General features: G+C 59.0%; 1 protein-coding gene across 4 annotated transcripts in view; it reads right to left on the bottom strand.

Moving 5' to 3' along the window:
* DSCAML1 (DS cell adhesion molecule like 1) overlaps window positions 1–27,829 on the bottom strand; it is a 125,522-nt gene that overhangs the window by 20,411 nt on the left and 77,282 nt on the right. For 2 of the 4 annotated variants that reach the window (XM_053269794.1, XM_053269796.1), the window contains 13 exons: window positions 26,364–26,642; window positions 24,669–24,944; window positions 23,746–24,042; window positions 19,399–19,671; window positions 17,486–17,764; window positions 16,992–17,111; window positions 16,469–16,645; window positions 7,305–7,504; window positions 6,904–7,000; window positions 6,495–6,623; window positions 4,855–5,022; window positions 3,578–3,648; window positions 455–695 (listed from right to left, as the gene is read on the bottom strand). In XM_053269794.1, coding sequence (XP_053125769.1) covers window positions 455–695; window positions 3,578–3,648; window positions 4,855–5,022; window positions 6,495–6,623; window positions 6,904–7,000; window positions 7,305–7,504; window positions 16,469–16,645; window positions 16,992–17,111; window positions 17,486–17,764; window positions 19,399–19,671; window positions 23,746–24,042; window positions 24,669–24,944; window positions 26,364–26,642 — 2,607 coding nt within the window. Of the gene's footprint in view, window positions 1–454; window positions 696–3,577; window positions 3,649–4,854; window positions 5,023–6,494; window positions 6,624–6,903; window positions 7,001–7,304; window positions 7,505–16,468; window positions 16,646–16,991; window positions 17,112–17,485; window positions 17,765–19,398; window positions 19,672–23,745; window positions 24,043–24,668; window positions 24,945–26,363; window positions 26,643–27,829 lie in introns of those variants that run through there. The other 2 variants (XM_053269795.1, XM_053269797.1) reach the window with 2 other exon arrangements.

The following is a 27,829-nucleotide window of genomic DNA, read 5'->3' as shown; positions in this document are numbered from 1 at the left end:
GACCAGCAACCGGCAGGGGCCTTCCCAGCCAGGACAGTTCCTACTGGGCAACACTTAAAAATCTCAACTGGCAGTGGGCAGATCACAGCCTGGAGAAGTCACCAGCGCCCTCCCAGTTCCCACCATTCTCCAAGACAGGAGCCAAGAGAAGACTCCTGCGGGTGGTCAGGGGAGGGGAGGGGAGGGGAGGGGAGGGGGTTTTTGCCAGCTCAGAGCTGGAGGAAACAGAATGGAGCCCTGGAGGCAATGGAAGGATTAATGGAGGCGCGGTGAGCCCCGAGGCACATGCCCCCTCTAGGGCCCGGCCCCGAGAGCCACGCGCAGCCTGAGCCCCACAGGCAGCCCCCTCCCTTCCTGGCCTCTGGATCTCAGGAGCAGCCGTGTGGCGGCAGGCCCTGGCCAGCACAAGCCGCGAGAGCAACACTGCCTCCGCCAGGGGCCCCACAGCACGCACCATCTTCTAGGGTGGTGGCATTGATCTCGCTGGACGAGGGGCCGGTGCCCGCCCGGTTGAAGGCCTGCACCACCACTCCGTACTGCGCAAACTTCTTCAGGTTGTCCAGCGTGTAGACCTCACTGTCGCCCGTCGCCTTCATCTCCACGATGCTGTACTGCCCGTTGCTCCCAGGGCTATTCTCCCGGTAGCCAATCTGATAGCCACGGATCACCCCATTCCGCAGCTCCTTCTTGGGGGCCTGCAGAGACAGAGAGCAGCGGAGAGAGGCTGTGGGGTGAGAGCTCACCCTGGGGCACCTGGCCAGTCTGCCCGGGGCGAGGAGGCAGTTCCTGCACCTCCGTCAGTCGGAGCAGACATGGATTTGGGGCTGGGAGGAGCCTACTCTGGACGTATGGCAGCTCTGACTATTCCTTGGGGAGATGTGGGGCCACACACACACACACACACACACACACACACACACACACACACATCAGTCTTCGATTTTCAGAACTGTATGCTCCCTTGTGGTTCCACTCTGGCTAGGAAATGTGAGCAAGCCCCCACCCCAGCAACACAACGCCATTTTGCAAACCCTTCTGCTTGGAGATTTAGAAACAAAAAATGTCTCTTAGCTCATTAGCACCAGAGCCCTTATTAGGACTTGCCATTCTCTCTTTTAAAAACAGCCAAAGAGCAATACAGTTGCCCCCTTCCCCTCCCCTTATTCCTGAAACTGTTATATTATTATTTACCTGTAACATAATTAAAATAAGAAACACTAGCCTACGCCCATCCTACCTAGGGCATTGCAAAAGACTCTCTTTGCAATAACCTACTAAGTATTTTTAACTGTATTTAAAAGCTGAGAAAGCCTCAGATGGAAGCAGTCTGTAGTAATTGAATAAAACTGTGTTTTTTAGTTATTTTCTTTTTACACGCCTCTCCGAGTTGGTTTTTAACTCAGGAAAGGTGGGGGGTGAAGGGGGTTTATTCTGCTGCAAACATATCCTCAAATGTTCAGCAACTATCAGTTTCTCACCCAATCCACTGGTCTGGTTCTCTGCAAGTTTTAGGGTGCTTGGTGGCAGCATTTTGAACCTACCAATAATACAGGATAGTTTTAGGTGAAACCTAGCCAAGCAGCTCAGCAGGGATGAATCAGCATCTCTTTCCCTCACATGAGCTTGCTCTGAAACAAAGGCTTTAATCCGCTACACAAACTTAAGATGAGAACCATCCACGCTGACAACTGGCTGGCTCATGAAGGGGTGTGGCCACATCTATGGACAGGCAGAAGGTGTTCTAAAATGGAATGCATTGGAGGGAGTGTGTGTGTGTCTGTGTGGTGTGCATATGTACACCTAAACCGCTGGCCTTAAGAATGCAGGAGGCCAGGTCTCAATCGATCTTAACAATATTTCTCTGAAGCATTAACAAATCAATAGGGCTGATTGCAAATTTATGTTACAAAGCTGGAGTGATTCATCTTGCTGGAACAACCTTAAAAACAGAGTGACTTATGTTTCAAGTGAATCTTCTTTTTCATTAATCTGTTTTTTGTCTCTTAAGCGGCTGCTTGGGAGGAGGAAGATGCAGGAAATACAGGAGCCCTAAATCTACTGACTGGCCATTTCATTCCAACTCCTAACTCACTAATCAATTTTAGTTTTCATTATGCAGCTTCTGGAAAATAAATCAGGTTCTAAATTTTTATCGACCATTGCTTGAGCATGTTGTAGGCAAGCAGCCTGAATCCTCACATATCTATCCTTGCGTCCTATTTTACACACACTCACACCCAGAGCGCACCCTGGCTAACAAGGACCCTGCGAGGCAGGACAGCACCCACAGGTGGGACCAGCCCTCCACGGACATCTGGATCCAGAGCCCACAGGGCACCGTGGTGGCCAAGGAGATCCAGGCTCGAAGCCCCGTCCCCAGTTTCTCTTGCTCTCACAGGGTCAGAGTGAAGATAAAAGACAGGGTACATGTTTGGCCCCCTCAGTTCCTTGACGGAAGGGAGAGCACCAGTGCAGATCCAGGGATCCTTTCGTCAGCCAGCGCAGCAAAGCTGCCAATGGTGATTTGCACGGTGCCCACCCACCTGTGGCTGTGCGGCCAGGGCTTTCCTCTCACAGCCAGGAGTGGTGAGCCCTCTGTGGAGGCAGGAACCCTCTCAGGCCCAAACGCGCAGCTGACAGGAGAGTCTCCATGCCCCCAAGCTCGCTCCACTGGCTCCTCAGAGGAAGTATGGCCAGTAGCTGGGCCCTTCTCCTGGCCTGCTGAACCAGGCGAGAGGCTGGTTTCCCTTTTCTCACAACACTCGCCGGAATGCAGTCAGCACCAGTGGCTTGGCAGCCCTTGCACCTCAGAGATAACAAAAGGATGCGCATGGGTCAGGGAGAACCACACCAGCATGACTGCAGCTTGAAGGCAGGGCCCGCTGGACAACAAGGCTGAAAGCTGAGAGAGATTGAGAAGCGTGGCAGTTTGGACTCAGCAGTGTCCTGAGACTGGCACAATGAGAGCTGTTGGGAGTTGTGTCCTCAAGGTCAATTAGACGGTTAACCCTAAGCAGCTACCTGGACAGAGGAGAAGAGGCAGTCAAGCCTTGGTCTTGGAGCCCTCGAGGGCAGGATGCCTCTATAAGAAAGGTCCCCGCCCGCGTAGGTGTCATTCCCATGTGTTCGGCAGCCTGCATGGCCTGCACCCCGCCCCCCCACCCCCCCCACCCCAAGCACTCCGAGTTCAGCCTTAAGCTCAAGCTGCCATCTCACTGTAGCAGGAACTCACTGATGCGGCCCCCTCAAGGTGCCTCGCGGAGGCTCTTCTGAAGTGGGTCAGTGTGAGGTTTACACATGTGCTCCAGAACCACCCAGATCCTTTAGTCGGAATGGCCCATGCGCCACCCCTTCCATCCAGAGAAGGACAGCAACAACCAGCTGTGCAGAGGCGTAGGATAGGTATCGTGACTGTGACTCCGTGTCCTTGCTCTTTCACACTTCGTATGTTTCAGCTCATTTTTTAAACACACTTTGCTTCGTTATTATGGAAGCTGCCTCAGGCACACATGGGCAACATGCAACAGATATAAATGAATGCCCCCCCCACCAGCCCATGGCTGTTCAGGGTGCCTACCTTCCAGGTGACCTGGATGCTCTGGGATGTCACTGGCTGCAAGGTGACATCCATGGGGGGCCCATCAGGAGCTGTGAAAGGAGAGGCCAGCAAAGACAAGTTGCACAGGAAGGTTCCCAGGCCAGCAGGGGGAGGCAGCGGCAGGGACTGCGTGCATTTCTCTCCATTTGCCACAAGACTCAGAAGCCCCTTTCTCCACAGCCCTGGCACTCCAGCCAATGAAAGGCCTGGGTCCTGCCCTGACAGATCCAGGGCACCTAACGGGGGGGGGGCCTCCGTCCCACCCCTTGTTCCTCTTCCTCCCCCACCTTGAGCCTCACAATCAGCAGCAGCTAAGAAGTGGGCACACGGGGGGCCTGGCTCTGGATGGCAGCAGCTGGAAACAAGGGCAAGCCAGAGCCTGGGAGAAGCAGCCGCCTCAGAGCCTGCAAAGGCAGGGACACCCACGCCCCCTGCCTGGGAACCCACAGAGCTCTTCAGCTGAGGAAGACGGAAAACCACAGGCCGGGGAAGAGGAGACTCTGCTGGAATCACTGCCCTCCTGCCAAGGGTGCAAGCAAGGAGCCAGACCTCAAGGACCAAGGCAGAGCTTCACCTCTGCTGAAGGAGAGCCAAGCCTCCCCCCTCCACACACACACACACACACACACACACACACACACTCATGCAAGCGAGCAGCAAGTGCTGAACATTTTAGCCTCAGATGATGTGGTCCTTTGCCAACATAAGTGTGCTCAACAGTAGCAGATGTGGCAAAATTTATGTACACACACGTGGGCACATGCACACACTATTCAAAATGAGCTTAAGCCCCACAGAAATCTGGTGCTGCAGTTTTGCTGTGGAACTAAGATGACATTTCTAAGGGCCCTTTGGCAAGAGGTGCTGGGGGTTCTGCTCAAAAGTGTAGCCTTCTCAGGCAGAGCAGGCGCATAGTGGTTCGCTGCCAGGACCAAGGCCAGCTCCCAGGGCCCAGGAGGGTCGCTCTCCAAATGCTGATCCGCCTACAAGCTAAGGAAGGCCCATTTCTTCAGCTTAAGTAGGACTCTTGCTGTCCCTACCTATTTTCCAGGCTTCCTTCGGGCTTCCTTCCGCTTATCCATGCTCCCCTCCCCTCCCTGCCTGGCCTCATCACCCACTGCATTTGCAAAGCGTTCTCTTGATTGGGTTCTCAGCAAGCAGAGCAGAGGGCTTGTTTAAGGTGTGTGTGGCGGTGGAGGGCTGTAGACACAGGGGAGGAAGCAGCCTCCAGTGGAAGGGGGCAAGAGGAAAGGCACCTGCTTCCTCTGTGCTGATGGTCAGCTCCTTGCTGGGTTCACTCCGGCCGATCTTGTTGAAGGAATACATGCGGATGCTGTAGACAGAGGCCGGGTGAAGGTCCACAATGTTGGCCTGGTTGATGGTTGGGGAAATGTTGCGGGTGGATTGTTTGAAATCCCAGGAATCTGGAAGGAGGAGGGAGCCGGTCAGGGCTGTGCACTCCCATCACCCACCCACCCACAGACACACCAGCAATGACCCAGAGGGTCAGGAAAGTGCCAGATACTGTAAGATTGGGGCCACAACATTCTGCTTCCTAATAATCTCATTTGTAAAACAAAAGCAAGTTTGGAGATGTGCTTGGAAGCAGGTGAGCAACACCAGGTTGGGAACCAGGAAGGCAGCTGAAGAAGACTTCCGGGGCAGTGAGGAGGGCTGCAGCAGAGCACCTTGGCCCTCCCCTGCATCACGAGCAGAAACACAAGGAGTGGTCCCCTCCCTGGAACGTTCTCCCCCTCCCACACCCCGCCCCCGCCAGTCCTGCAAACTCAGGGACTAGCTCTGGCAGGGCATTCCCCAGGCTGGGGGCAGTGGAAGAACGGACGAAGGGGCCTCGTCCCATTTACACAAGATTCGCTTGCTGTCAGCACACAAAGCAGGCCTCCCCAGAAGGTGAGAGGGCTCTTCTCAGACAGCAGCTGGGCTCAGGCCATTGAGGGCTTTGAGGTGGCAACCAGCCCCTCCCACTGGATTCTAAACCAATCGGCAGCCAGTGCAGTCCCTCAGAAGAGGCGGGAGAGGGCCAGCCTCACCAGCCTCCACCAATTATCTGGCTGCTGCATTTCCAAATACTCTTTGAGGGCAGCCGGCCACCCTAACCCAGAACGCAGTGTGACTGAGGCGTGGGTCCCTGTGACCCCAGCTGCCTTCTCAAGGAGGGGGCGCCACTGGCAGACAAGCTGAGGCCAGGCCTAGCCATTCCTGGCCACAGCCACCAGCTGAGTGCCCAGAAGACTCCCCAAGCCACACACTGGCCTTTGCAGAGGGAGTGCCACCCGGTACGGAACAGGCCGAGCCTCTCTCTCCCTGATCCGCTCTCCCTACCGGCCATCAGAACCTCCATCTTCTCTGGGCTAAGCCTCAGTGCATCCGCCTATATCCAGCCCATCACCACATTCAACAACTGGTTCATGAGAACGTAAGAGCAGCCTTGCTGCTGGGTCAGGCCCGAGGAAGCCCATCTAGCCCAGCATCCTGTTCCGCACAGTGGGGCCCCACCAGATGCCGCTGGAAGCCACGGGCAGGAGCTGAGGGCTCCCGAGGCACCCCCACTCCTTGGGATCCGGTGACAAGATGAGGCAGAGTGCACAGGGTGACACCCTAGCCCAGTCTCCCTGGCAGTTTCACGCAGCTGCTCAGCAGTAGCCCTGAACCCGCAAGACGGCCTCAAAGCCGGCTGCTCCTCCACCATCCACAATATGGGGACTGCTGAGCAAGATTGCCCGCAAGACTGAAACTGTGCTCACGGAGCCGTCTGCGCTGTGCCACGGTCAAGCAAGGGGAAACCAAATGGCACATTGGTGCTTTGGCCCACCGCGAGAATCCCGCCTCCGTATCTGCCCAGCAGTGTCACAGCTCAGCACAGAGAAGGACTCACCCGATTTATTCTTGTATTCAATATCAAAGCCGGTGATGATGCTGTTGCCATCAAACCTTTGCGTCCAGCGCAAGTTCATGCTGCGAGCTTTCACCTCTCGGATCTCCAGCTCTGGAGGGTCAGGGGGCTCTGGCGATGGAGGAAGAGGGGCATGGAGTCACAGAGCGCAAAGAGGCCTGCCCTGTCATGGGGCCCGGAGTGTTACACTGGGGTCCTTTCTACTGAGCAAGTAACACCAGGTTTACAGAAAGGGCATCAGCACTGAGGGGCAGCTTTCCTCTACAGGCTCTTGACTTCTCACCTGTGGAGAAAGTCAGCAAGAGCCTCCACCACTTCCCCACTGATCCTCCTGAGAACATCTCCACCCAGTTCCACTTACGCACATGCACACAGAATTGTCACACAGTACCTTGAACAGTGAGCTGGATGAGCCCTCTGTCTTCACCGTAGGAGTTGATGGCATGGCAGGAGAAGAAAACTGAGTCCCCACGGTCTGCTGGTTTGAGCTGTGGACAAGACGCCATTTGGGAACCCAGGCAGGCCGGAGAGCTTCCATGACCTGCCGTGAAAAGGCCAAGTTCTCCGCCCCTGCCCCCCCCCCAACACACCTGTCTTGCTGGCTACCTCTTCCCCGCACCCCCTTCCTCAGGGAGCTCCTTCACTGCTGACTGGTCCACCCAAGGAGCCTTCTGTGCCAGCTGGGGAATCCCAGGGCACTGCAGAGGCAGTTTCTGGGTGCATCTTGGGCACCAGCTGGGCTTCCCCAGCGTTGCCCTACACAAGCAAGGGCAGGGACACCCCATCTCTCACCCTCAGCGTGGAGACCACCTCGTCGCCATTGTCCTTGGTGGTGATGGCATATCGGATGTTGCGGTCTGGGTCGATGACGGTGTCTCCTTTCTCCCAGCGGATGATGATGGGCCGCTCGCCACGGGCCGTGCAGTTCAACTCCTTGGCCTGCCCCTTGATGGCGATGGTGGTGTTGGGGTGAGAGGTGATCATGGCAGGGACTGCAGAGAAAGCACAGCAGCTAGAGAAAGGAGCAAGGCAGAATGGGAGGAAGAGGCACGTGCTGCTTCCTGAAGACTAGCCAGGCAAGGAACGGGGGCCAACCCCCCACCCCCCCAGCCTGCTCTCCAGAAGAGGGCCTTTCCTGCCTTGCAGCCTGAAGACCCCCCCACCCCACCCCGGGACTGGTACCTCCTCTGCATGTTCTGCTGCATGACCCCGCCCCCTCACATGAGCACCAGGTCTCCGCCAGGATCAGCTCCCAGCCTCAGCCCACCATTTCCCAGGCCTCCATTCCCCTCCTCCGCCACGCCAGCGGGACATGGCCCTCCTCCGCCACGCCAGCACACCAGTTCCACAGGCCAGGCCAGGCTCCCTGTACTGTCAACGCTGGGATGGCAATTTACGCGCCCAGAGAGAGGGTACAGCCCCAGGAGGCAGACACACAGAGTGGGGCATGGGTGTGCCCTCCCTCCCTCCTCACACACGCACACATCAGCTGCCCATGCACCACATCCATTTTCATGAAAATTGCCGAGAGCCCCGAGAGGGATCCAGCGCCTGCTATCAGATACCCGGGCACACACGTCCCTACGGCTTCCGCCCAACTCCCACTCAAAGGGGTGGGGGCTGGGCCGCGCCTCGGTCTGCCTGTGGGGGTCCCAGCCGCACCGGGGCCCAGGGCCCTTCCGTCAGCCAGAGACATGGGCACCGGGCACTACAGCCAGAAGCAGAGGGGCTGCCTGGCATTCCAGGACTTGGGATCATAAAATAATGAAGCAGATAAATTTTATAATGCACAGTATTACACCCAGAGATACAATAAAAGGTGGAAGACAAATAACCAGGCGCAAGTTATAATGAAGAAAAAGCCGCAGCCAGAGACAGGCAAGTATGAATTATTGACTAAGGTTTTACACTCTCAAGGATGTGCCGTGGAATATTTCTCCATCAGAGATTTGCATAATTCACTCACAGGAACCTGGGCAGAATACAGAGGGAGCTTTTGCAGCGGTCCTTGCATTGCAGAGCCCGAGATGGGTTTCCTTTCCTCCCACCCGCCCCACCGCCCTGCAACAAGAGCACACAGGCCTCCCCATCCAGAGGACCTTGCCCCTCCCTTCCGATGCCTCACAGAGACGCTCGTGGAAGAGCCCCAGGCCCGAGGCTGCGGGTACCGAAGAGGATGGGCTGGCAGGCAGAGGCAGAGAGGTTGGCCTGAAAGCCCACCCCCAGCCAGACAGCCAGCCTCCTGCCCCTCCGGACAAGGCTGACTCTGGCTGATGGCTCCCGGCCTGCACCTCCAGCCCAGGAGCGGCCCACCCCTCTGCCAACCAGCTCTAGCAGGGCTGCTGGGCAGGGAAGGTTTTGCCCTGTGCAGCAGCAGCAGCAGCATCCCCTGCAGCCCTCCGAGGGGAGCAGCCCCCCTTCCAGCACCTTGCCGCACCTCAGACAGCCCCCCCCCCCCGGCAAAGGGAGCCTCCAGCAGAGTCAAGGGGCTGAGTGGGCAGGGGAGGGGAGGGCCCCTGGGTGGCGAGGGCCAATGGGGACCCTCGAGGGCTGTCCAATGGCAGCGGCACAAAGCTCCTTCTGGGGCGGCCCAGCTCAGACTCAGCTCCTCCTCTTGCTGAGCTGGTGCCAGACTGCATCCTGAAAACGGAGAAGAGAACCGAGGAGGCCAAGGCCCCCCAAGCACCAGCTGCAAGTGGCTGTTGTGTGCAGACCAGTGGGGGGAATTGTGGGTCCGGCTGCCCAGTTCAGCCATGAAGCTCCCTGAGCCCCCGAATGGAGAGTCACTCCCTCTCCCTCTTCCAGCCTGATCTTCCTCAAGACCTGAAGGGTTATTTTTTATATGTGGGGCAGAACAAAAAACTAATTGCCACACACTGCTGCAGGAACACACACACACACACACACACACACACACACACACACACACACACACACAGAGACACTCCGAATGAGGAGGCGGCCCAGAAAAGTGTCCCGTCTCCTTTGGCTCCCCAGACCTTTGGAATGAAATGACAAGTCGGATTCTGCAGCATGGAGAGGCAGACCAGTTCAGAGGCCGGTTCAGACCAGGGTGGGCGACTTCTTCCGGATGGAAGCCAGCCCAATGAGGCGGTCAGCTCCAAGGGGAGGCGGGCCTCTCCCCAGCCCAGCCCCACCTGCAAGGAAGAGTGCGGCACCTGCCTCTCGGATGCTGGCAAAGCCACCCAAGCCAGCTGCTGCCTTGGAGAGAGGAGCCCAGGAGTGGAGCCTCTGGCAGGCCTCCGTGACGAGCCTTGAATGGCACCCCTGCTCCCGTTAATCCAAGCCGAGGTTCAGCTGAAGGCCACACTCTGGCGGGAGGCCCAGTCAAGCTCGGGGTTGCCACCGGGGGCCATTTGCCAGCTGCAGGTGTGCCTCCCAGCGAAGGCCAAGCATGGAGGTCAAGCGAGCAAGCAGGGCCAGAGAGGCAGGGCTGCCCAGTCCCAGGGAGAGCTCAGGCGGAGGGGGCGCCCACAACGGCAGGCCTGGCCAAACCTCCTGTTTCTTCAGGTGGGGACACACCTGGGCTTGCCCAGCGGATCCACCCCCCACCCCCCACCGCTTGCTCAGAGGAAAGCAGGATACGAGGCACAGGGGAATGGGAAGCCAGACCCCCGGCCCCTCCTCACGGGGGCTCGTCTGTTATAGGTCAGCTTCAGGCTCAGTGTGCGCCAAGAGGAGAAAGGGAGCTGACCTGTAGCAGAAAAGTCCCTCTGGAGTGCGGGGGGAGGCGCCGTGCTTTGCAACCACCCCTACTTTCTTCCTACTGTTCTTCAACCATGTATCAGTCCTTAAAAGAACGTGTCCTCTTATCCCCCGACTGCTAAGTTTGCTCAAGACCCTTTGCCTTTCAAAGCCCAAGGGCATCACCTCAACTGGATCACACCTCTATCCACATGCCTGTTGACCTGCTCAAATAGTTCCAAAAGTTTAGTGAGGCAGGTGCTTGCTTTTCTGGAGCCATGCTGGTTCTCCTTCAGCAAGGCTTGGTCCCCCATATACTCGGCCCTCTACCTGGATCGGACATGAAGCTAACCAGCCTGCAACTTCCTGGATCCCTGGGATCTCTCGTTTAAAACTGGTGGTGTTGCCCTGGCTACCTTCCAGTCCTCTAGCACAGAGCCCAAGTTTAGGGACAAGTTCCATATTTTTGCTAGATTAGCAATTTCACATCTGAGTTCTTTTCAGATTTCTCAGTTGGATGCCACCTGGACTCCGTGATGTGTGAATTTTTCAAGAGCGCCTAAAACATCAGATCTCGTCCCCTCTATTTGGCTACGTTTTTCAGACTGCCCTTCCCCAAGGTCAGTTCCGGTACCAGTACTGGCCCCACATGGCCAGGTGTCAAGAATCCATTGGGCTTCTCTGCAGCCTCCACCTCCTCCTCCAGCATCCCTTTCACTCCCCTGTCATCCAGCACTCCCTTCCACGGCCTCCCTGGCAGGATCGAAAGACGTGTTTCGCCATACACGCCTCGTTCCATGGCTTGCCTCCCGTATCGCCACCGCCGCCTCCTTTTCTCTTGCCAGAGTTTGTCTTCCGTTTTGTTCTCTTCATTGGGGCAAGTCCTCCCTTTTCTGAAGGAAGGCCGCCCGCCCGCCCGCCGGTGGCTGCTTTGTAGCTGCCACTTGTTAGCCATGCCAGCAGCCTTTTGGACCTGGCACCACCTCTCCGTCTTTGTGCTGCGCATTCGAGTTGAGCTCCTATTATGGTTGGCTTTCACTAACCTCTGTGCAGTCGGGAGAGAGGTGACCTTCTTGACTCTCCCTTTCAGTTTCCTTTTCACCAGCTCCCTCCTTTCTGAGAAGCTTCCTCTTGAAGTTAAATGTGCCTGTGCTGGACTTCCTTGGCAATTTATCGCTTACGTTCCGCGCAAGAGCACAGTGGCCACCGTTGCCTTTGGGTTCCACACCACTCACACCTGGCACCAGGCCCTGAGCACCACTCAGGATGAGGTCCAGGGCTGCCTCTCCTCGGGCTGGTCCGGGGACGCAGCGCACACACAAAGCGCTCCCTAATGGATGGCAATGACCATCCGGAAAGACAACAGCCTCTCCTCGAATGGGGCGCAAGAGGAGGGCTGGTGAGCTACAGCTGCTCCGCTCTCCCCGGCAATGTAATCCAATTAGCAGCCAGGGAAGGCCTGCCTCCCGGTGCGCAGGCGGTGGAGCTGGGCGGTCACCCAGCATTCAGCCCACCAGGCAACTCCAGGAGTGCTGGAGGGAGGAAAGCCCGGGTGGGGAAAGAGCCCCAAAGGCTGGACTCGGAGTGGAGGCCCCATGCCAAGGGGCAGGCCTCTGGGCACTGCTGCGGCCCTTTTGCCCAGGCGCCGGCAAGCCAGATAGGAAAGGCACTTGCCCTCGGGAGGGCTGCCACACAGCCATTCTCGAAGGGCTAGGAGGGCTGCCTGCCAATATCTGGAGGGCCGTCAGGCAGGAGGGAGGGCGGACGGGTTCTGGGTTGCTCCCGAGGGCAGGACCTGAAGAGGGCAGGCAACAGGTTCAGGCCAGCCCTCAAGAAGCCTCTCCGAACTGCCAGAGGCATTGGGCAGGGCAGCCACTCGCCCCCCGCATGGCAGCGACAGGCTCTCCTTGGCAAGAGGCGGCCAGAGATGCTGGAGGGAGGGGTTGGGCTAGGAGCCCTCCAGTTCTAAAAACCAACCATCCCATGAATGAAGGCAGCAGAATGGAGGAGGAGTGGGGCATGTGGGGGGGGCAGCCCCACCAGGGTGCAAGGGGCCCCTTGGGGCTTGGTGGGGAAGGGAGGCGAGTCTGCCTCCCTGTCGGAGGCCCGGCCTGCCCATGGGGGGCGACTAGGAAGAAGAGGGCTTCCACCGGGGGGGGAGGGGGCACACCCAAAGACCCTCCCCAGCAGGGAGGCCCAGCTGGCACCTTCCTGGCTGGCTTTTTAGTGCCAGGCAGAGACTTTTCCCATCTTCTGAACTTTTCACAGATGTTTGTTGCCTTCGTGTCCGAGGGGCTCTTCTTGTCTTGGTGGCTAATGGGATGCTTTATTCCTGCTTTGGTGAATGTTTGTCATTTCTTATTTTTCACTTGTGCTTCTTTATTGCTTGCTAGTTTAGGTCGACGGCTGCTTTGTAGGTATTTCAGTAGATGGTGGGATATAAACATTTAAAATAATTGTTTTTAAAAGTCATTGCAGCCCAGAAGCATTGGGAAGTTTTTCTCCCCCTCTCATCCTAGAACTCGTCAAAGTCTCCCAAGGAGGACCGACTGGCAAGATATTTAAGACAGGCCAATGAAGGCCTCCTCCACACTGTCCATCATTAATATATAGAACTCACTGGCACATGATGTGGTGATGGCCACTGGCTTAGATCACCTTTAGAAGATTAGACCAATTCGTGGAAGGGAAGTCTGTCATTGGCTAGTAATGGTTACATGGAACCTTCATGCTCAGGGGCAGTCTACCACTGAACACCAGTTACTGGAGGTAACAGGGCGGGGCAGGGCTATTGCTTCCATGCCTCTCCCGCTTCAGAGTGTCTGCAGGCATCTGGTTGGCTACTGTGAAGCGAGAGGCTGGACTGGATGGACCCACCTTGGCCCCCTCCCTCCGGCAGAGCTCTGCTGTGGCTGCTGCCCCATGGCCTGGCTTGCTCTTGCAGGCAGCGGGGGAAACTGGAGCCGGGGAGGCTGCAACACAGCCCTGCCCCCAGACTTGTAAGAGGAGGGCTGGGGCTGGCAGCCATGCGTGTGGTGCTGGAGGCGCCTCCTTTCTTCAGAGCAGCCCCACCCACCCCAGGCAGCCAGGCAGGCAGGCAGGGGAGGCTTGGCCAGGCCTGGCACCAGCTGGCCCAAGAGGCAGAACCAGCCCTCTGCAGGAGCAGGTCGGAGCACCCCCCCACTCCAAAGGAGCTCAGCGCTCTGCAGTGCTTGCCCAGGCGGCTGGCTGGCGGGCCTGGCCCGTCCCGTCCCAGGAAGCCACCACCACCACCAGCAGCTGCGAGGCGGCCAGGCGCACGACTGCAGCCTCCGCCAGGGGGCCTCCTGCAGGCCCGCCTCCTCCGCCAGCCTCGCCAAAGAGGCTCCGAGCTGGGAGGCGAGATGCTGCGCCTCTGGACCAGGAGGGGAAGGAGGAGACGGACAGCGTGGGGGGCGCCGGAGGTGCAGGCTGGCCTCTCCCTGCTGGGCGGTCTGGCCGGTGCCCGGCACGGAAGAGCAGCGCCTGGCACTGCCGCCGTGAAGGGCACCCACCGCCCGGCGCTCAGGGCAGACTGGCTGCTCTCCCCACAAAGGGCCTTCGCCAGAGACACACTCCTCCTCCGCTGCCCCCCCCCCCGGCCACCCGCCAAGCAAGACGCTGTTCTCCTTTCAAGCGCTTCCTTTTTGAGCCTTGTTAACACGACACAGACAAGAGGGTGATCCCATTTGGTGGGCTGAGATAAGGCGGCTACAAAGGGGATTGTTGCAGCTCTGGGTGTTCTTCCATCCTGAGCTGGGCTGCAGTGGCATAGAAATGGGGAAAGCCACAGAGAAAGGGGAAGGAAGCAGGGAGGGGGCTGGCGGGGGGTGGGGGGTCCTACAGGGCCAGCTACGTGATGTTAATTTGACTGCATCCATTTCAGCTTCTTGTCTACACCGATTAGCTGCATTTCACCTGAAGCATGAGCTTAATTCAAACGGCATGGAAGCAATCCGTGCTGCTCACTGCCAAACGTGTCCTGCCCTCCCTGCTGGCTGGAGTGGGGAGAGGTGGGCTGTAAGTGGGGACATGCCCCCTGCCCCTCTCCATCCCTCCCCCAAGCGGGACGATGGCACGGCTAGTGGGGCTCTGTCAGCCGCCACAAGGAACGCTGAGGCATCCGGGCAGCTTGGCCCGGGAGTCCCTGCGAGGAGGAATCCGCCTCAGCCTTCTCTCTGGACCTGGGGAGGGGGGCAATTATGCCTCCTCCTCCTCCTCCCCCCCCATCCCAGGACCCCATCGAGGCCCTGCAGAGGTGAAGCACACCAGGACAGCTGCCTCCGCAGGACTTGTGCCTTCAATTCCAGCCCAAGAAAGGTTGTGTGGTCACTTTTCGGCCTTTTGATTTCTTAACATTAGAGTCATCAAGTTCCTATTACATTTGTCAGTTGATTAATCGCTTGGATTTATAATCAGCTGCAAAGTAATTGACTTATCACCAAAACCCAAGAACTGGCTGGTTTTGAAAGGGAAAACCATGCAGTTCCAACTAAGGGTGAGGTTAACAAAACTGGAAAATGCCGGTTAGGGTTCGGAGGAATCTCTTGAATATTTCCCTTTTCCAGGAGTCTGGGAATCTGAAATATAGGCTATTCTTTATAACATAAAGCCACTGTAGATAAAATGGCTTTTGAAAAGAACATGTCCAGGTCCCATGCAAATGACTCTGGATTTCCACAAGCCCTTGGAGGAGGGAGGGGGCCTGGCTGGGGCGGGGGGGGGGTCCTCCAACTGACGCACATCCACCCGTTAAGCTACCAGTTGACTGACTGTGTTTAGCCCCGTGCAGACGGGGCATTTGGGAGCCGGGGCAGGACCCGCCTCCTTCCACCCAAGAGACATCACTCGCGACTTTGCCAAATGTGCTGGATGGCAAAGCTTCTTCCACCAGAGTCAGGCAAGAGCAACTCACCCCACTTCCCCTTCTGGCCTCCCTTGCCACTTGGGGGCCTGTGGCCCCACTCTGCAGTTGCACCTCCCGCCCCTCTGCAGCCCAAGCAGGGAGGGAGGGCCCAAAGGGGGGCTCCTGGGAAGGTTTCCATGGACTCCTCGCCAGGAAAAAGCAGCTCCACAGAAGAAGCCACTCGGGCACCTTCCTCACAAGGGAAGGAGGAGCGTGTCTCCGTCCTCGGCTAGACAAGGGGCCCGGCCTGGGTCTACAGCAAGAGACCGGCCCTCCGGGCTGCAGAGGAAAAGGCGGAAGTGTGCAGGCAGCCAGCCAGGGACAGAATGAGCAGGACTGCCGGGGCCAAGGGGGTGCTCTTGCTCCTGGCCCCGACCCCAAGGGCTGCTGCTGCGGCTGCTGTGCTCCTCCCCTTGCCTCCCCCCATTCTGTGGAGCAGCCACACTTCTGCCGTCTGCATGACTTAGTCTGACTGCAAGAACCGGGTTCTGCCCGCAGATGCCACAGAGGCCAGGTCCACGGAGAGCGGTGACTCCGGGAGATTGCTGGCCAGCCTGTGGCACAGAACGGACCCCGGAGCAGACACAGCCCAGGCATTGCTCAGCTTGGCCGAGGCAGGCCTGCCCCAGCCTCTAACTCCCATGCACACCCCAGGCCTCGGCCTCTCCCTCCTCCCTGCCCTGGCCCCAGGAACAACCCGTCGGAAGAGGCGAGCGCCCCGGCTGGGGCTTCTGCCCCTCTGGCTGAAGCCGGGAGGCAAAGCGGCTCCCTCCGTGGCCCCACCCGCCACGGCAAGGGAGCCACGGCACGCTCCCCAGCCTCTGAGGGGCCGACTCGCCCTGCAGCGAGACTCTGCGCAGACCCCAGCCCAGGACCCAGCACCCCCCAGCACTGTCCAGCTCCGGCCTTCCCAGGCGGCAGCCCGCCTCCTCCGCCTCCTCTCTGTGCCGCCAGTGCCGCAGCGCAGACAGACCGCTGGGCTTCAGTTTGGGACCGGGGGAGGACTCTGGGCCCGGCCCCCTCTCTCTGGACGGCTGCCGGCAGAGGAGGGCTCAGGCGGCGGGGCCTCGCCTGCCGGCCAGCAGCACCCCCAGCTCGGCTAGCAGAGCAGGCGCGGAGCAGCCGCTTGTCTGGCTACCAAGCAGGCTGATGGGCAGCCGCCGAGGACCTGTGCAGAGGTGGGCCGGGGGCCCTTCCTGGAGAGCAGGCGGAGAGGGCAGAGTGCGGCCAGCCGGCGGGGGGGGGGGGAGCCTGAGAGGCGGGTCTGGCGCCCGCTGGGAGGGACGGGCCTCCACCATCGCCACCACGGGGGGCCCGGCGGACTCACTCTTGACCGTCAGGAACATGGACTTGCTGATGTCTGTGCCGACCCCGTTGCTGGCCTGGCAGAGGTAGTAGCCAATGTCCTCCTCCAGCACGTGCCGGATCAGCAGGGAGCTGTTGGGCAAGATCTGGATGCGCCCCGTGAGGGGCACCGGGTGGTACTGCTGGGGGTTCCCGCTGCCTGGGAGGAAACAGAAGCAGCCCTCAGTGCTTCGGGCCAAAGGGATGGGGGGCGGGGGGGGCCTCCCACGACGGGACCCTCTGCACAGACGCAGCCAGAGGCCCACGGAAACTGCCTGCAGGCCCCACACGCCTGGGCCCCAGGGCCCCTCAGCCTGACGCCACCCCACCCTGTCTGAGGAGGAGTCTCCCTTCTGGGGGTTCCCTGCCCGAGGGCAGTCCCTGGGGAAGGGGCTCTGCACAATGCACCTCGGGGGGGGGGGGACGTGGCAAACAGCACCCTGCAGCGATGGGGCGGGGACCCCCCATCTCCCCAGCGGCTCAAGGAGGAGGAAGGCCCCACCTACCTTTCGCGTGTTTCCACATGACCTTGGGAGGCGGATACCCGTCCACGGAGCAGTTCAGCACTCCGGCTTTGCCATAGATCCCATCCTGATTGTTGGGCTGGACCACAAAGCGAGGAGGCACTGTGGAGAGGGGGGGCCGGGGCTGAGCTCCAAGAGCGACACCCCGCTGCCCTCCCGACGGACCTGGCCCCGTCCCCTCCGGCTTCCCTCACGCACCTCCACAGCCCAAGAATCCGAGTGCTGAGGCCGCCCCGACTGACGGCCACGGATGGGGCCTCTGCCAAGCCCAGCAGCTCCCACTTCTGACCACTGCCTCCGCCAGCCCAGCCGAACCCCGCTGGCCGCATGAGGCACCCTCCCCCCCGGACGCCAGAGGGGGCTTCCTCGGACTGCCTCCTCCCCCAGCCCCACCTGGGCTTGCTCTTGGGGAGGCATCGGGGGCAGCCTGGAGCATCCCTCCCCCCACCCCACAGGAAGCCCGCCGGGGCCCCCACCTCGCACGATGAGCTGCCGCTCGCGGCTGACAGTGGCGGCATCGTTGGTGGCGATGCAGGTGTAGTTGCCGTTGTGCTTGAGAGAGACACTGGAGATCTGCAGGGAGCTCATGAACTCCTTGCTCTCGATGGTGATGCCGGAGCCAGAGACGATGACCTGCCCGTCCTTCCTCCAGGTGATGCGGATGGGCATGTCCCCCGAAGAGACCACGCAGGGGATGTACAGCAGCTGCCCGATGGAGGCCGGAGGGAACTCGAAGGGCTGGATCAGGGGGGGCACTGCCAAGAGAGGAGCAGCGGCGTCCCTAAGGGAGCGGGGCAGGCAGGCCGGCCTGACCGGCACAGCCCCTCTGTGGCCTGGGGGACCCCGCACAACCACGCCCCTCTCCGCCTCCTGCTCTTTGCCTGGGGGGTTTCCCAAGAGGGGCTTGCTGAGGAAGGACCACCCAGAGCAGGACAGCAGGCCCAAGGCGGGCCCAGGCAAGAGGCTCCACGCCCACATCTCTGGCAGCAGCGGGCAGGCCCCGTCCTGGGGAGGAGAGGCCCCCAGAGGGAGGGGGGCAGCAGACTCTGCCAGCAGCCCCCCAGCTGCCCTGGAGGACGCACACCAGGCAGGAGGTGGGGTGGGCGAGGGGCAAGCAACAGCCCCGGAGTCAGCACTGGTGGGGTGAGCCAGGCCAGAGGGCAGGGATGCCGCGGGGGGGGGGCTGGGCTGGGCGGGGGGCTCAATCTCAGCCAGGCCCTGGGACGGAAGGCTGCCTCCGCCGCAATTCATTAGGACTGATGGCTCCCTGAATGGGGCTGAATAATTGATGGGCTGGAGAAGCTTTTAAGATGTTCGGCATGCTTGGAAGGCCGAGAGGACGGTTTTTTTAAGAGCTACACACTCGGAAATCCACCCACAAAGGTGATCTGAGCAAAGGGTAGACGTGGCGATACACCATGTTTACAGAGCGCATCCTGAGCCGCGGCTTGTCTTGGGAAATGGATACTCCGGCGGCTCAGGCAGGGGAGGGGACGCCTGGCCCCCAGCCAGTCGACAGGCAGGCAAGCAGGGCCACCGACCCCTTGCCTCGCCGGAGGGGGGCAGGCAGGGACTTCTGAGCCCCTCCCCACAGCCCCAAGCCGTCACCGCAGGGAGGGGAGGCAGGGAGTTGTGCCCCACAAGGCCACTCTGCACACGGGGCAATGTGGCCGGCTACGGATGATGCCTCGGGCCACAGAGACCGCAGAGGCTGCATCAGCAAATGCCCCAAGGCTCCTGTGGGGAGCCCAGCCAGAAGGAGGGGGCGCTCCCCCCCCCCGGCCGCCAGCAGCTGCTCCAAGACTCGAGCAAGCCTGACCCACACTCCCCACGGGGCCCAGCAGCACTTCTGGGAGCCACTGAACGTTCGGGGGCATGGACTGAAGGCTGGGTGAGCCAAGAGGACTTCCTTCCGGCAACGGCAGGGTTGGGGTGACCGGGGCACAGCGGGAGCCCGAGCCGCCCACCCTCCCCTTGTCCTGACCCCAAGACTCGCCAGGGGCAGAAACTACGGAGCTGCTCCTGCTCAGCTCCCGCACGAGGGGGGACCCGCCAAACGGGGAGGGGGGGTTGGGCCTGTGCCAAGGGCTCCCCAATCCCCAGGGCCCATTTCCCCCACTGCTCACGGCAGCCACAGCCAGAGCCTCTCTCTTTCTGCCCCACCACGGCCATAACCCCAGGACAGGATCCGAGCCCCCGAGGCCAACGCTTGACCAGGACCGGAGGAGGAGGAGGAGGAGGAGGAGCCGCCTCCCGCTCCAGCAACCCGCTGCAGGCCCTGCCCTTGCTCAGATCGGCAGCCCTGGCCCATCGCGCATTGGGAAGTGAGCTGGGCTGCCCCCTCCTGGCCGGGTGTGAACAGCCGCCAGCCGGCCAGACAAGCACCCACCTTTCACATTGACATGGACGCTCTGGCTGATGGAGAGCTGGGGCTGGATGAGGACACTGCACAGATACTCCCCTTCATCCATGCCCTTCTGGACGTCTGTCAGCTTGAGGGTGCCATTCTCAAAGACCACTTGCCGGTGGTTGTCGGGCAGCAGGAGGGAGTCCTTGTACCACTTGATGGAGTAGTAGGGGTAGCCAATCACCCGGCAGTTGATGAAGGTGTCTCTCCCGGCCACCGCGGTGATGTTCTTCATGGCACGGATGCTGGGGGGGCCTAAAGAGAGGGGGAGGAAAGGGGCAGGCTAGGTTAATTCTGAAGAGCACGCCACTTGCAGGCAGAAACACCACTGCCCGGAAAAGGGAGGGTCGGAGCCCCTTTCCCCTGCAGCTGCAGTGAGAGGGGCCTGGAGGTCTCTGCCCCCAGACAAGCCAGCGAACTTCCAGCAGCCCATCGTAAGAACAGCCCTGCTGGGTCAGGCCAAAGGCCCATCCAGGCCAGCATCCTGCCTCACACGGTGGCCAACCACGTGCACCCGGGGAGCCTGCAGACGGGGGGAAGAGGGCAACTGCCCCCTCCCGTTGGCGTCCCCTAACACCTGTTTGATGTGGGGAGGGGCACGTGCCCTCTGATGCTGATGGAAATAGACAGCTATCCAAGCCACTAGCCACTAATAGTCCCGTCCTCCGTGGATCTCTCTAATCCCTTCCCAAAATTGCCTAGATTGGTGGCCATCACCACATCTGGAGGCAGCAAAGTCCATAGTTTAGTTGCATGTTATGCAAAGGAGTACTGTACTTCCTTTTGTCTGTCCATCTCCCAGCATTCAGCTTTAACAAATGGATAATATTACCAAGAGTGGGAGCAAAGAGGCACCTTTTAAAGTGGCGATTCTCTTATATTTAGTAGGAGGAGAGCAACTGGCCCTCTTCAGCCCCAGCACAGCATCTTTCCAATAGCTGTTGCTGGTGTCTACCTTATGTTTCTGCTTAGATTGTGAGTCCTTTTGGGACGGGGAGCCATCTTTGTTTATTTTTTTGCTATGTGAATTTTTTTCTATGATAACCTTTGCTGAAAAGTGGTATTTAAATAGGAACATAGGAAGCTGCCTTATACTGAGTCAGACCCTTGGTCCATCTAGTCAGTATTGTCTTCACAGAATGGCAGCAGCGGCTTCTCCATGGTTGCAGGCAGGAATCTCCCTCAGCCCTCTCTTGGAGATGCTGCCAGGAAGGGGACTTGGGACCTAGATGCTCTTCCCAGAGCGGCTGCATCCCCTGAGGGGAATATCTTACAGTGCTCATAATTCTAGTCTCCCTTTTTTATGCAACCAGGGTGGACCCTGCTTAGTTTATTAATTAATTAATTAATTAATTAATTAATTAATTAATTAGTGATTTGATTTGATTTTTTTATACCGCCCTTCCAAAATGGCTCAGGGCGGTTTACAATTAAAACAAACCACTAAAACAGTAAAGAGCTACAATGAATTAAAAACAATATAACAATAAACAATTTAAAAGCATTTTAAAACAACAATTTAAGGGGACAAGTCATGCTTGCTACCACAAGACCAGCTCTCTTCCTCTTCCTTTACTACTAAATCGTTTTAGTAGTACAACAACAAATATTTATATACCACTTTTCAACAAAAGTTTCCAAAGCGGTTTACATGGATAAATAATAAATAAATATCAGCCCTTTCCGATCATGGCGTAATTAAAGGAAGCTGTACAAGACGGGACGGCATGGAGTGCATTGATCCATAGAGTGACCGAGAGTTGGACACGACTGAACGGAGAGAGAGAGAGAGATTAGCCTTTTGGGTCTCCCTGTCCCCAAAAGACTCACAGTCTAAAAAGAAATATCAGACAGACACACTCAACAGTCACTGGAAGGATTGTAGTAACCGTAGTAATCGTTGGAGCAGAGAGAAACTTCTCTCTGCCCACTTCATCCACACCGTGCCTGATTTTAGACACCTCCATCATGTCCCTCCTTGCCCACCTCCTTTCTAAACTAAAAAGGCCCAATTGTGTTGTAGTCTTTCCTCCTCAGAGTAGTCACTCCAAGCCCCTGATGATTTTGGCTGCTCTTTTCCTGCACCTTTTCTAGCTCTACAATCACTGTTTTAAGGTGCAGAGACCAGAACTGCACACAGTATTTCAAATGCAGTTGCACCATAGATTTATATAGATACAGATTTATACCTATTATACCTATATTATTTTCTTTCCCTTTCGTCGTCGTCGTTTGTTATTTTTTTAAGTTCGGTTTCTATCCCGCCCTTCCAAAAACGGCTCAGGGTGGTTTACACAGAGAAATAATAAATAAATAAGATGGATCCCTGTCCCCAAAGGGCTCACAGCCTAAAAAGAAAGGTTGGACAGACACCAGCCACAGTCACTGGAGGGATGCTGTGCTGGGGGTGGAGAGGGCCAGTTCCTCTCCCCCTGCTCAGTCAAGAGAATCACCACGTTGAAAGGTGCCTCTTGGCCAGGTTAGCAGGGGTCATGATCCCTAGCATGGGATTAGTCTTGGGATTAGATCCCAGCTGACACACACTGGGTCGACATGCTCAGTGAGCTATCCACCATGACCCCAAGATCCTTTTCCTGATGGGTCCCTGCCAGCAAGGGCGCCATCAGCAAATATGTGAAGTTGGGTATTTAGCCTGTGTGCATCACTTTACATTGACTTACATTGAACTGCATTTGCCATTTTAAAGCCCTTTCACTCAGGTAGGAGAGATTCTTTTGGAGCTCTCTCAATCCCTTTTTGGTTTTTACCACTCTGAATCATTGGGTGTCATCAGCACACTTGGCCACCTGACTGCTCATCCCTAACTCCAGAATTCGTATGAACAGGTTCAGGAGCACCACTCCCAATATAGATCCTTGGGAGACGTTGCTTTGCACATCCCTTCCCTGGGAAAAGTGTCCGTTTGCTCCTCCTCTCTGCTTTCCGTCCTTTGCCCAGTTCCCAAACCCTAAGAGGACCTGTCCTCTCATTCCCTGGCTGCTGCGTTTGTTCCAGTTACAGCGCTGCAGACAGCTCAGTCAGACATTTGCTCTAGGGGTGCTCTCTCCTCTCCCAGTAAACTAACTCACCCTATTTTTGTTTCCGGGAACGGGCACATTTGGCCACATCGATAGTGACCATGAACTCTGCGTGGAACGTGGGCACATGAAGCCCTGCCAGATGCCCCCACAATGGCCAACAGCCGCCTCTGCTCTCTGCAAATAGCGCTTTGTGAATCTATGGAAAGTTGGGGGCTAGTTGTGCAGGCTGAGTATCCCCCCCCCACCATGCTCTCATGGGGGCTTTTCAGGAAGTCCCTGAAGCCCATGGCAATCATGCTGTTGCCCCTCCCCCACCCTCCCCCAGCAGCAACACCCCCAACACCCATTTGCTTGTCAGGCTCTGAAAAGGGGGCTCTTTGCAACCTGCCCTTGCTTGGAATGGCTGAACAGAGCAGAGCAGCAACAGCAGCAGCAGCAACTGGGAAACGAGGAGGAGGAGGAGGAGGGAGAGGAGGAGGAGGAATGGGCCACGTCACAATCACCCCACCTAATTACCTGGAAGATTAGTGGCCATGTCAGGGAACGTGTGCCACACCGGGGGGGGGGCACTGCAGAGACCCCAAAGGGAATGCACCCCACTCCCAACTCCCAGCCCTTCTAGAATTCCAGTTCTGCTCCTGGAGAGATTTCTCAGGGCCTCTCCTGGGATCCTTCAGAGGTCACAGAGTCTCTCTCCTCCGTTCTATGGATGCCAAACCTGCTCCAGGGCTCCTGGGCCACCTCCCCACAAAATATCGTCCTCTCATATTCTCAACTTAAAAAATGTTTTTCCAAAAGTTAGTTTTACTTGAAAAAGGCTGAACACTTTTCATTTCCAAGGTTTTCTAAAATTAAATACAGAAATAATGTTTCGCCCAACATGGGCCTTGTCAAGGATGGCACTTGGCAGGTCATGGCAGGAAGGCAGCCCCCGGGAGCCCCTCTCCCCTTCCCTCTGCCAAAAGCCCCTCACCAACGCCCCCCCTCCTCCTCCCCCCAGGGCTGCCTTGCGGGCCCCCCCCCCTCCACGGCCGAGGAGTCCCTCTTGCAGGGGCCAAGGACCCCGTCACCCGAGTCTCTCTTCTGGGCCCTCCCAGGACCTCTCTCTGGGCTACCAGCTCAACAGCACATCCCCCACCACCACCACCCGGGAGCATTTTGAAATGTCGTGTTGCCAAGGATCATGCGGGGGGGGGGCAGCATGATGACCCCCACCACAGCCACAACCCAGCGCCGCCAGCAGCAGCAGCAGCAGAGCCTGTTCTGAGATTTAAAAGTAGACAGGCACCTCTTACGTTTATTCGCGCTTGGTATTCGGCGCTGCCCACTGAGTTCCGCGCGGCACATCGGTAGACGCCTCCGTCCTTGATCTGTGGGCTGGTGACGTTCATGTGGCTGACGGTGGTGCCATCAGACATGGTGTACTGGTTGGTGCGGTGGCTGCCGTCCCGCTGGATGGGCTCGTCGTCCAAGGCCCACGTGATGGTGGGTGGGGGGGCCCCCTTAGCAGCACACATCAAGGAGAACTGCTCTCCCGGGTTCACCACCTTCTCGCTGAAGGACGAGATGATTCGAGGCGTCCCATCTGGAAGAGGCCCACCACAAATGGGGCGGGGGGGGTGAGCTGACAGGTGGGGTGGCACACGTGCTTCCCCTTCCCAGGTCTTCAGCATTCAGGGAATGCCGGGGGTCTCTCCATCCCCGCCATCCAAGACCAAGGGGGAAGCCCACAGCCATTACTAAGGGACTGGGGGGGGGGCTCTAACTTTCTCTGGGGCTTTTAACATCTTGCAAGGCAAGGGCCGCATCCTGGGAACTCACTCTGCCTTCTCTTCCCCACTCAAAACTGCTCTCCAGCAACAAAGGGATGACCAGAGCTTGCCCTGAGCCAGAGAGTTCTTAGGTTCACGAGTGATATGGGAGGGGGCCAGGGCCCTGCCCCAAAGGGCAAGAGCAGCCCAATGGCCCCCGGCCCCTTCCTCGCCCACCTGGGGCCCTGTGCCCGGGTGGAGATGGCCCTTGGCCTGCCTCAGGAGAGCAGAGCACCCTCTGCAGAGGGGCAAAGAGGTCCCCATTCCCTGCAGCCCCCCTGCTCATGTCCTCCCTGCCACATGGCAGAACATCTGGGCTGGGCAGCCAGACAGGCAAGCGCCCCCCGCGGCGGCCTCCCAGCCAAGGACCCCCCCACGCCCCCCCCCCCCAGCAGCTCACCCTCCAGCACAATGACAGCAAAGTCCTGAGCTGTCTGGGCCTTTCTGGTGGCAAAGCACTGATAGGCCCCCGAATGACTCTTCTGGGCAGCTGTGATGAGCAGCGTCTCGTTGTTGATGCCCCGGATGGAGATGAAGTTGTCCGGCACCACCAGGTCCGTGTTGCGGTACCAGCGGAGGGTGTATTCGGGCGAGCCTGTGAGCGTGCAGGAGAGGATGACGGTGCTGCCGATGCCCGTCTTCAGCTTCTTTGGTGTGAGGGTGACGTGCAGAGGGTCTGTAGCCAGAGCCAGAGACATGCTGAGGGCCCAGCCCAGGCACAGGGGCAGCCCTCCCCACAAACCGTACAAGGTCTCCCTCAAGCTCAGAGCCAGCGTGGGGGAGTGGCAAGCATGCTGGACTAGCACCGGGGAGACCCGAGTTCAAATCCCCCTTCAGCTGGGCTACTCTGGGCCAGTCCCTTCTCTCTCAGCCTAACCTACTTCACAGGGTTGCTGTGTGGAGAAACTTAAGCATGTAGTACACCGCTCTGGGCTCCTGGGAGGCAGAGCGGGATATTAAAACAATGTGTGTGTCTGTGTGTGTATTTTAAAAAAACTGAGATGCCAGCACAGGGCAGCTGAATGCCCCAAAGGCAGGACCCCAAATACAGAAGCTCTCCAAGGCCACTGCCCTCCTCCGCCTGCCCCCACCTCTTGCTTGGAGCTGGGAACCAGTGGGCAGAAGAACGTCAAGGGCTGGGATGTCCACGGGGGGCGAAAACCAAGCTCTGCAGGGAACTCCACCCCGATCCACTGCAGTTCAGCCTGAACACTGAACGGATTGCCCCCTTCCTCTGCATGTGGGAGCGGCAGCAGAGCAGCCTTGCCTGGACTCTGCACACGCCCCGGCCCTCTGGAGGGAAGCTGAGCCAGCCAGGCGGGCCGGCCGGCCGGCCCCGAGAAGCCAGGCGCGGCTCCCGGCCCCCGCCCATCCCCAGCAAAATGTCACTGCACAATAAGCCAGGTGCACACAGCCCCCTCCTGCCCTCTGCGTGCCGGGCGCCAGCAGCACCTCCTCTGTGTATCACTTTCCCTCTCGGGCTAGCAGGGAGTTGTCAGCACAGCCAGCTCCGTGGAGGAGGAAGGAGCCGTCTCAGCCCGGCTGACATACAAGGGCTGACAGAGCCGCTGGCTTCCCTCTGCTGCGCGGGGCCCTTGCTCTCCGGGCTTCCAGGAGGCCGCCGGCTCCACTCCGGCAGCCCCAGCCCGAGCAGCAGAGCGGGGGGCTTCCTGCCAGGGCCCAGGCAAGGCGAACCCCAGCAGTGCAGCCCGACTGCCACCCGCCTCTCAGTCCAGCCATCTCAAGGTGGTTCACACAGAAGTTAAAACAAGACCACAAATATTGCACAGCCACAATATCTGCTCGAACATAAAAACAGAGATCTGATTGAACAATTAAAAGAAGCACAAAATAACCACACAAGATACAAGCAGCGGCAACAGGAACAGTCATCGCCAAGCCTGGCTCAAAAGCCAAGAGTTCAGACGCCTTCTAAAAACTGTGATGGAGCCCGGAGAGCATCCCCGAGTCCAGGTGATACCCGGCTGGGAAGGGGACCCACCACTGGCCGGAGAAGAGCCGGGCCGAGCCCCAGGACCCCGCAGCCCAGCTCCAGCCACGCGGCCCCTCCAGGCCTGGCTCCCCACCCACTCACCTATCACGGCGAGGGTCCCCGTGACTTCAGCGGAGCCAAAGGTGTTGGTGACTTCACAGACGTAGGTGCCGCTGTCCTCCACGCGCAGGTCGCTGATGGTCAGCCCTGTGAGGCGCTGGGTCCACCGGCTGTCAGCAGGCAGCGGCCGGCCATCTTTGATCCATCGGATGGCAGGGTTGGGGTAGCCCGAGGCAATGCAGGGCAGTTCCACCAGCTGGCCGGCCTTCGCCTCCCGGGACTGGAAGCCATCTAGGATGGTCGGGATGGACTCTGCAGGGTCTGGCAGAAGAGGACGGCACGGGAGTCACTGCAGAGCAGGCCAGCCAGGCAGAAGCCGCTGCGCTCCGGGACAGGACTCCACTGGGCGCAACGTGCCGGGAAGGCTGGAGCTGCTCTTCCCCTGGACGGCCCTCCCCTCCCATCTCTTTCAGGCCCCCCCTCCATGGATTGGGGTCGCCTGACCCATGCAGAGGCTGCTGGACTCTGGGCTCCTTTAAAAGGGGCCTTGGGAGTCTCTTTCCTGGCTCCCCACATGGGGGCAGGCGGCTGAGGCTGCCACCAGCCCTGGCTACAGGTTCCCCTGTGCCATCAGAGGGGGCCTCCCCAGCCCTAACCTGGGGCGGGGCGGGGCGGGGCAGGGGGCCTGGCTGGCTCTGCCCACAGTTGCTGGCAGGGCACCTTCCCCACCCACTCAGCGCAGGAGGCCCTCCAGGACTGACCCCACAGCACCCCACTCCCTCCTCGGCACAAGCGGAAACCGAGAAGCCACGTGGGAGGGAGGGGCAGGAGTGGCCAGAGCTCAGTTCCAAGAGAGAGGAAGGGAGACCAGCGATGGGACCCAGCGAGGAGGGCAGAGGCAGAGCGGGAGGAGATGTGGTTTGCCCACGGCCAGGCCAAGCTGGGCTAGGAAAGAGGACAGGAGGCCGGCCAAAAGGTCTGGGAGGCCAGGGCCAGAGACCCAGCTGAGGGATAGCCCTACGAAGATGCAGGGGGCCCCTCCATTCACAAACACACACACGCGCGGAGCTCCCACCGGGCCCTCCCCATTGCTGAAGACGCCCCAGGTGGAGAGAGGGGGCCTTCCAGGTGAGGAGGAAGGAAGAGCACCCCCCCGCCCCTGCTCACTCCCCACGACCAGCCAGGCCGCCTCTCTGGCACCTCACACCATGCCCAACGCCCCCCCCGCCCCCCAGCAGCACAGGCCCCTTGATGGTGACATGCCAGAGCTGTCCCCGTCTCTTTGGGCGGGGTGACTCCCGTGGAGACCAAGGTTCTGCCCTGGCCCAGCCTCTCCCTGCAAGCCACGCAGAGACGGCTGGGGACACGAGCCATGGCGGGGGCCATGCAGCTGCCAGGGCTTTGCGGGCAGAACCGGAGGCTATGGGGCCACGTCTCTCAGCTCTCCCTTCCCTGTGCAACTCGCCAATGGTCCGACCTCTCAGTGCACACTCCAGGCAGAAAGGGCC

This window comes from Hemicordylus capensis, chromosome 8 (genome assembly GCF_027244095.1).
Source record: "Hemicordylus capensis ecotype Gifberg chromosome 8, rHemCap1.1.pri, whole genome shotgun sequence".
Classification (NCBI taxonomy): domain Eukaryota; kingdom Metazoa; phylum Chordata; class Lepidosauria; order Squamata; family Cordylidae; genus Hemicordylus; species Hemicordylus capensis.
The sequence above is the reverse complement of the archived record's forward strand: the minus strand, read 5'-3'. Positions and strand labels throughout refer to the sequence as shown.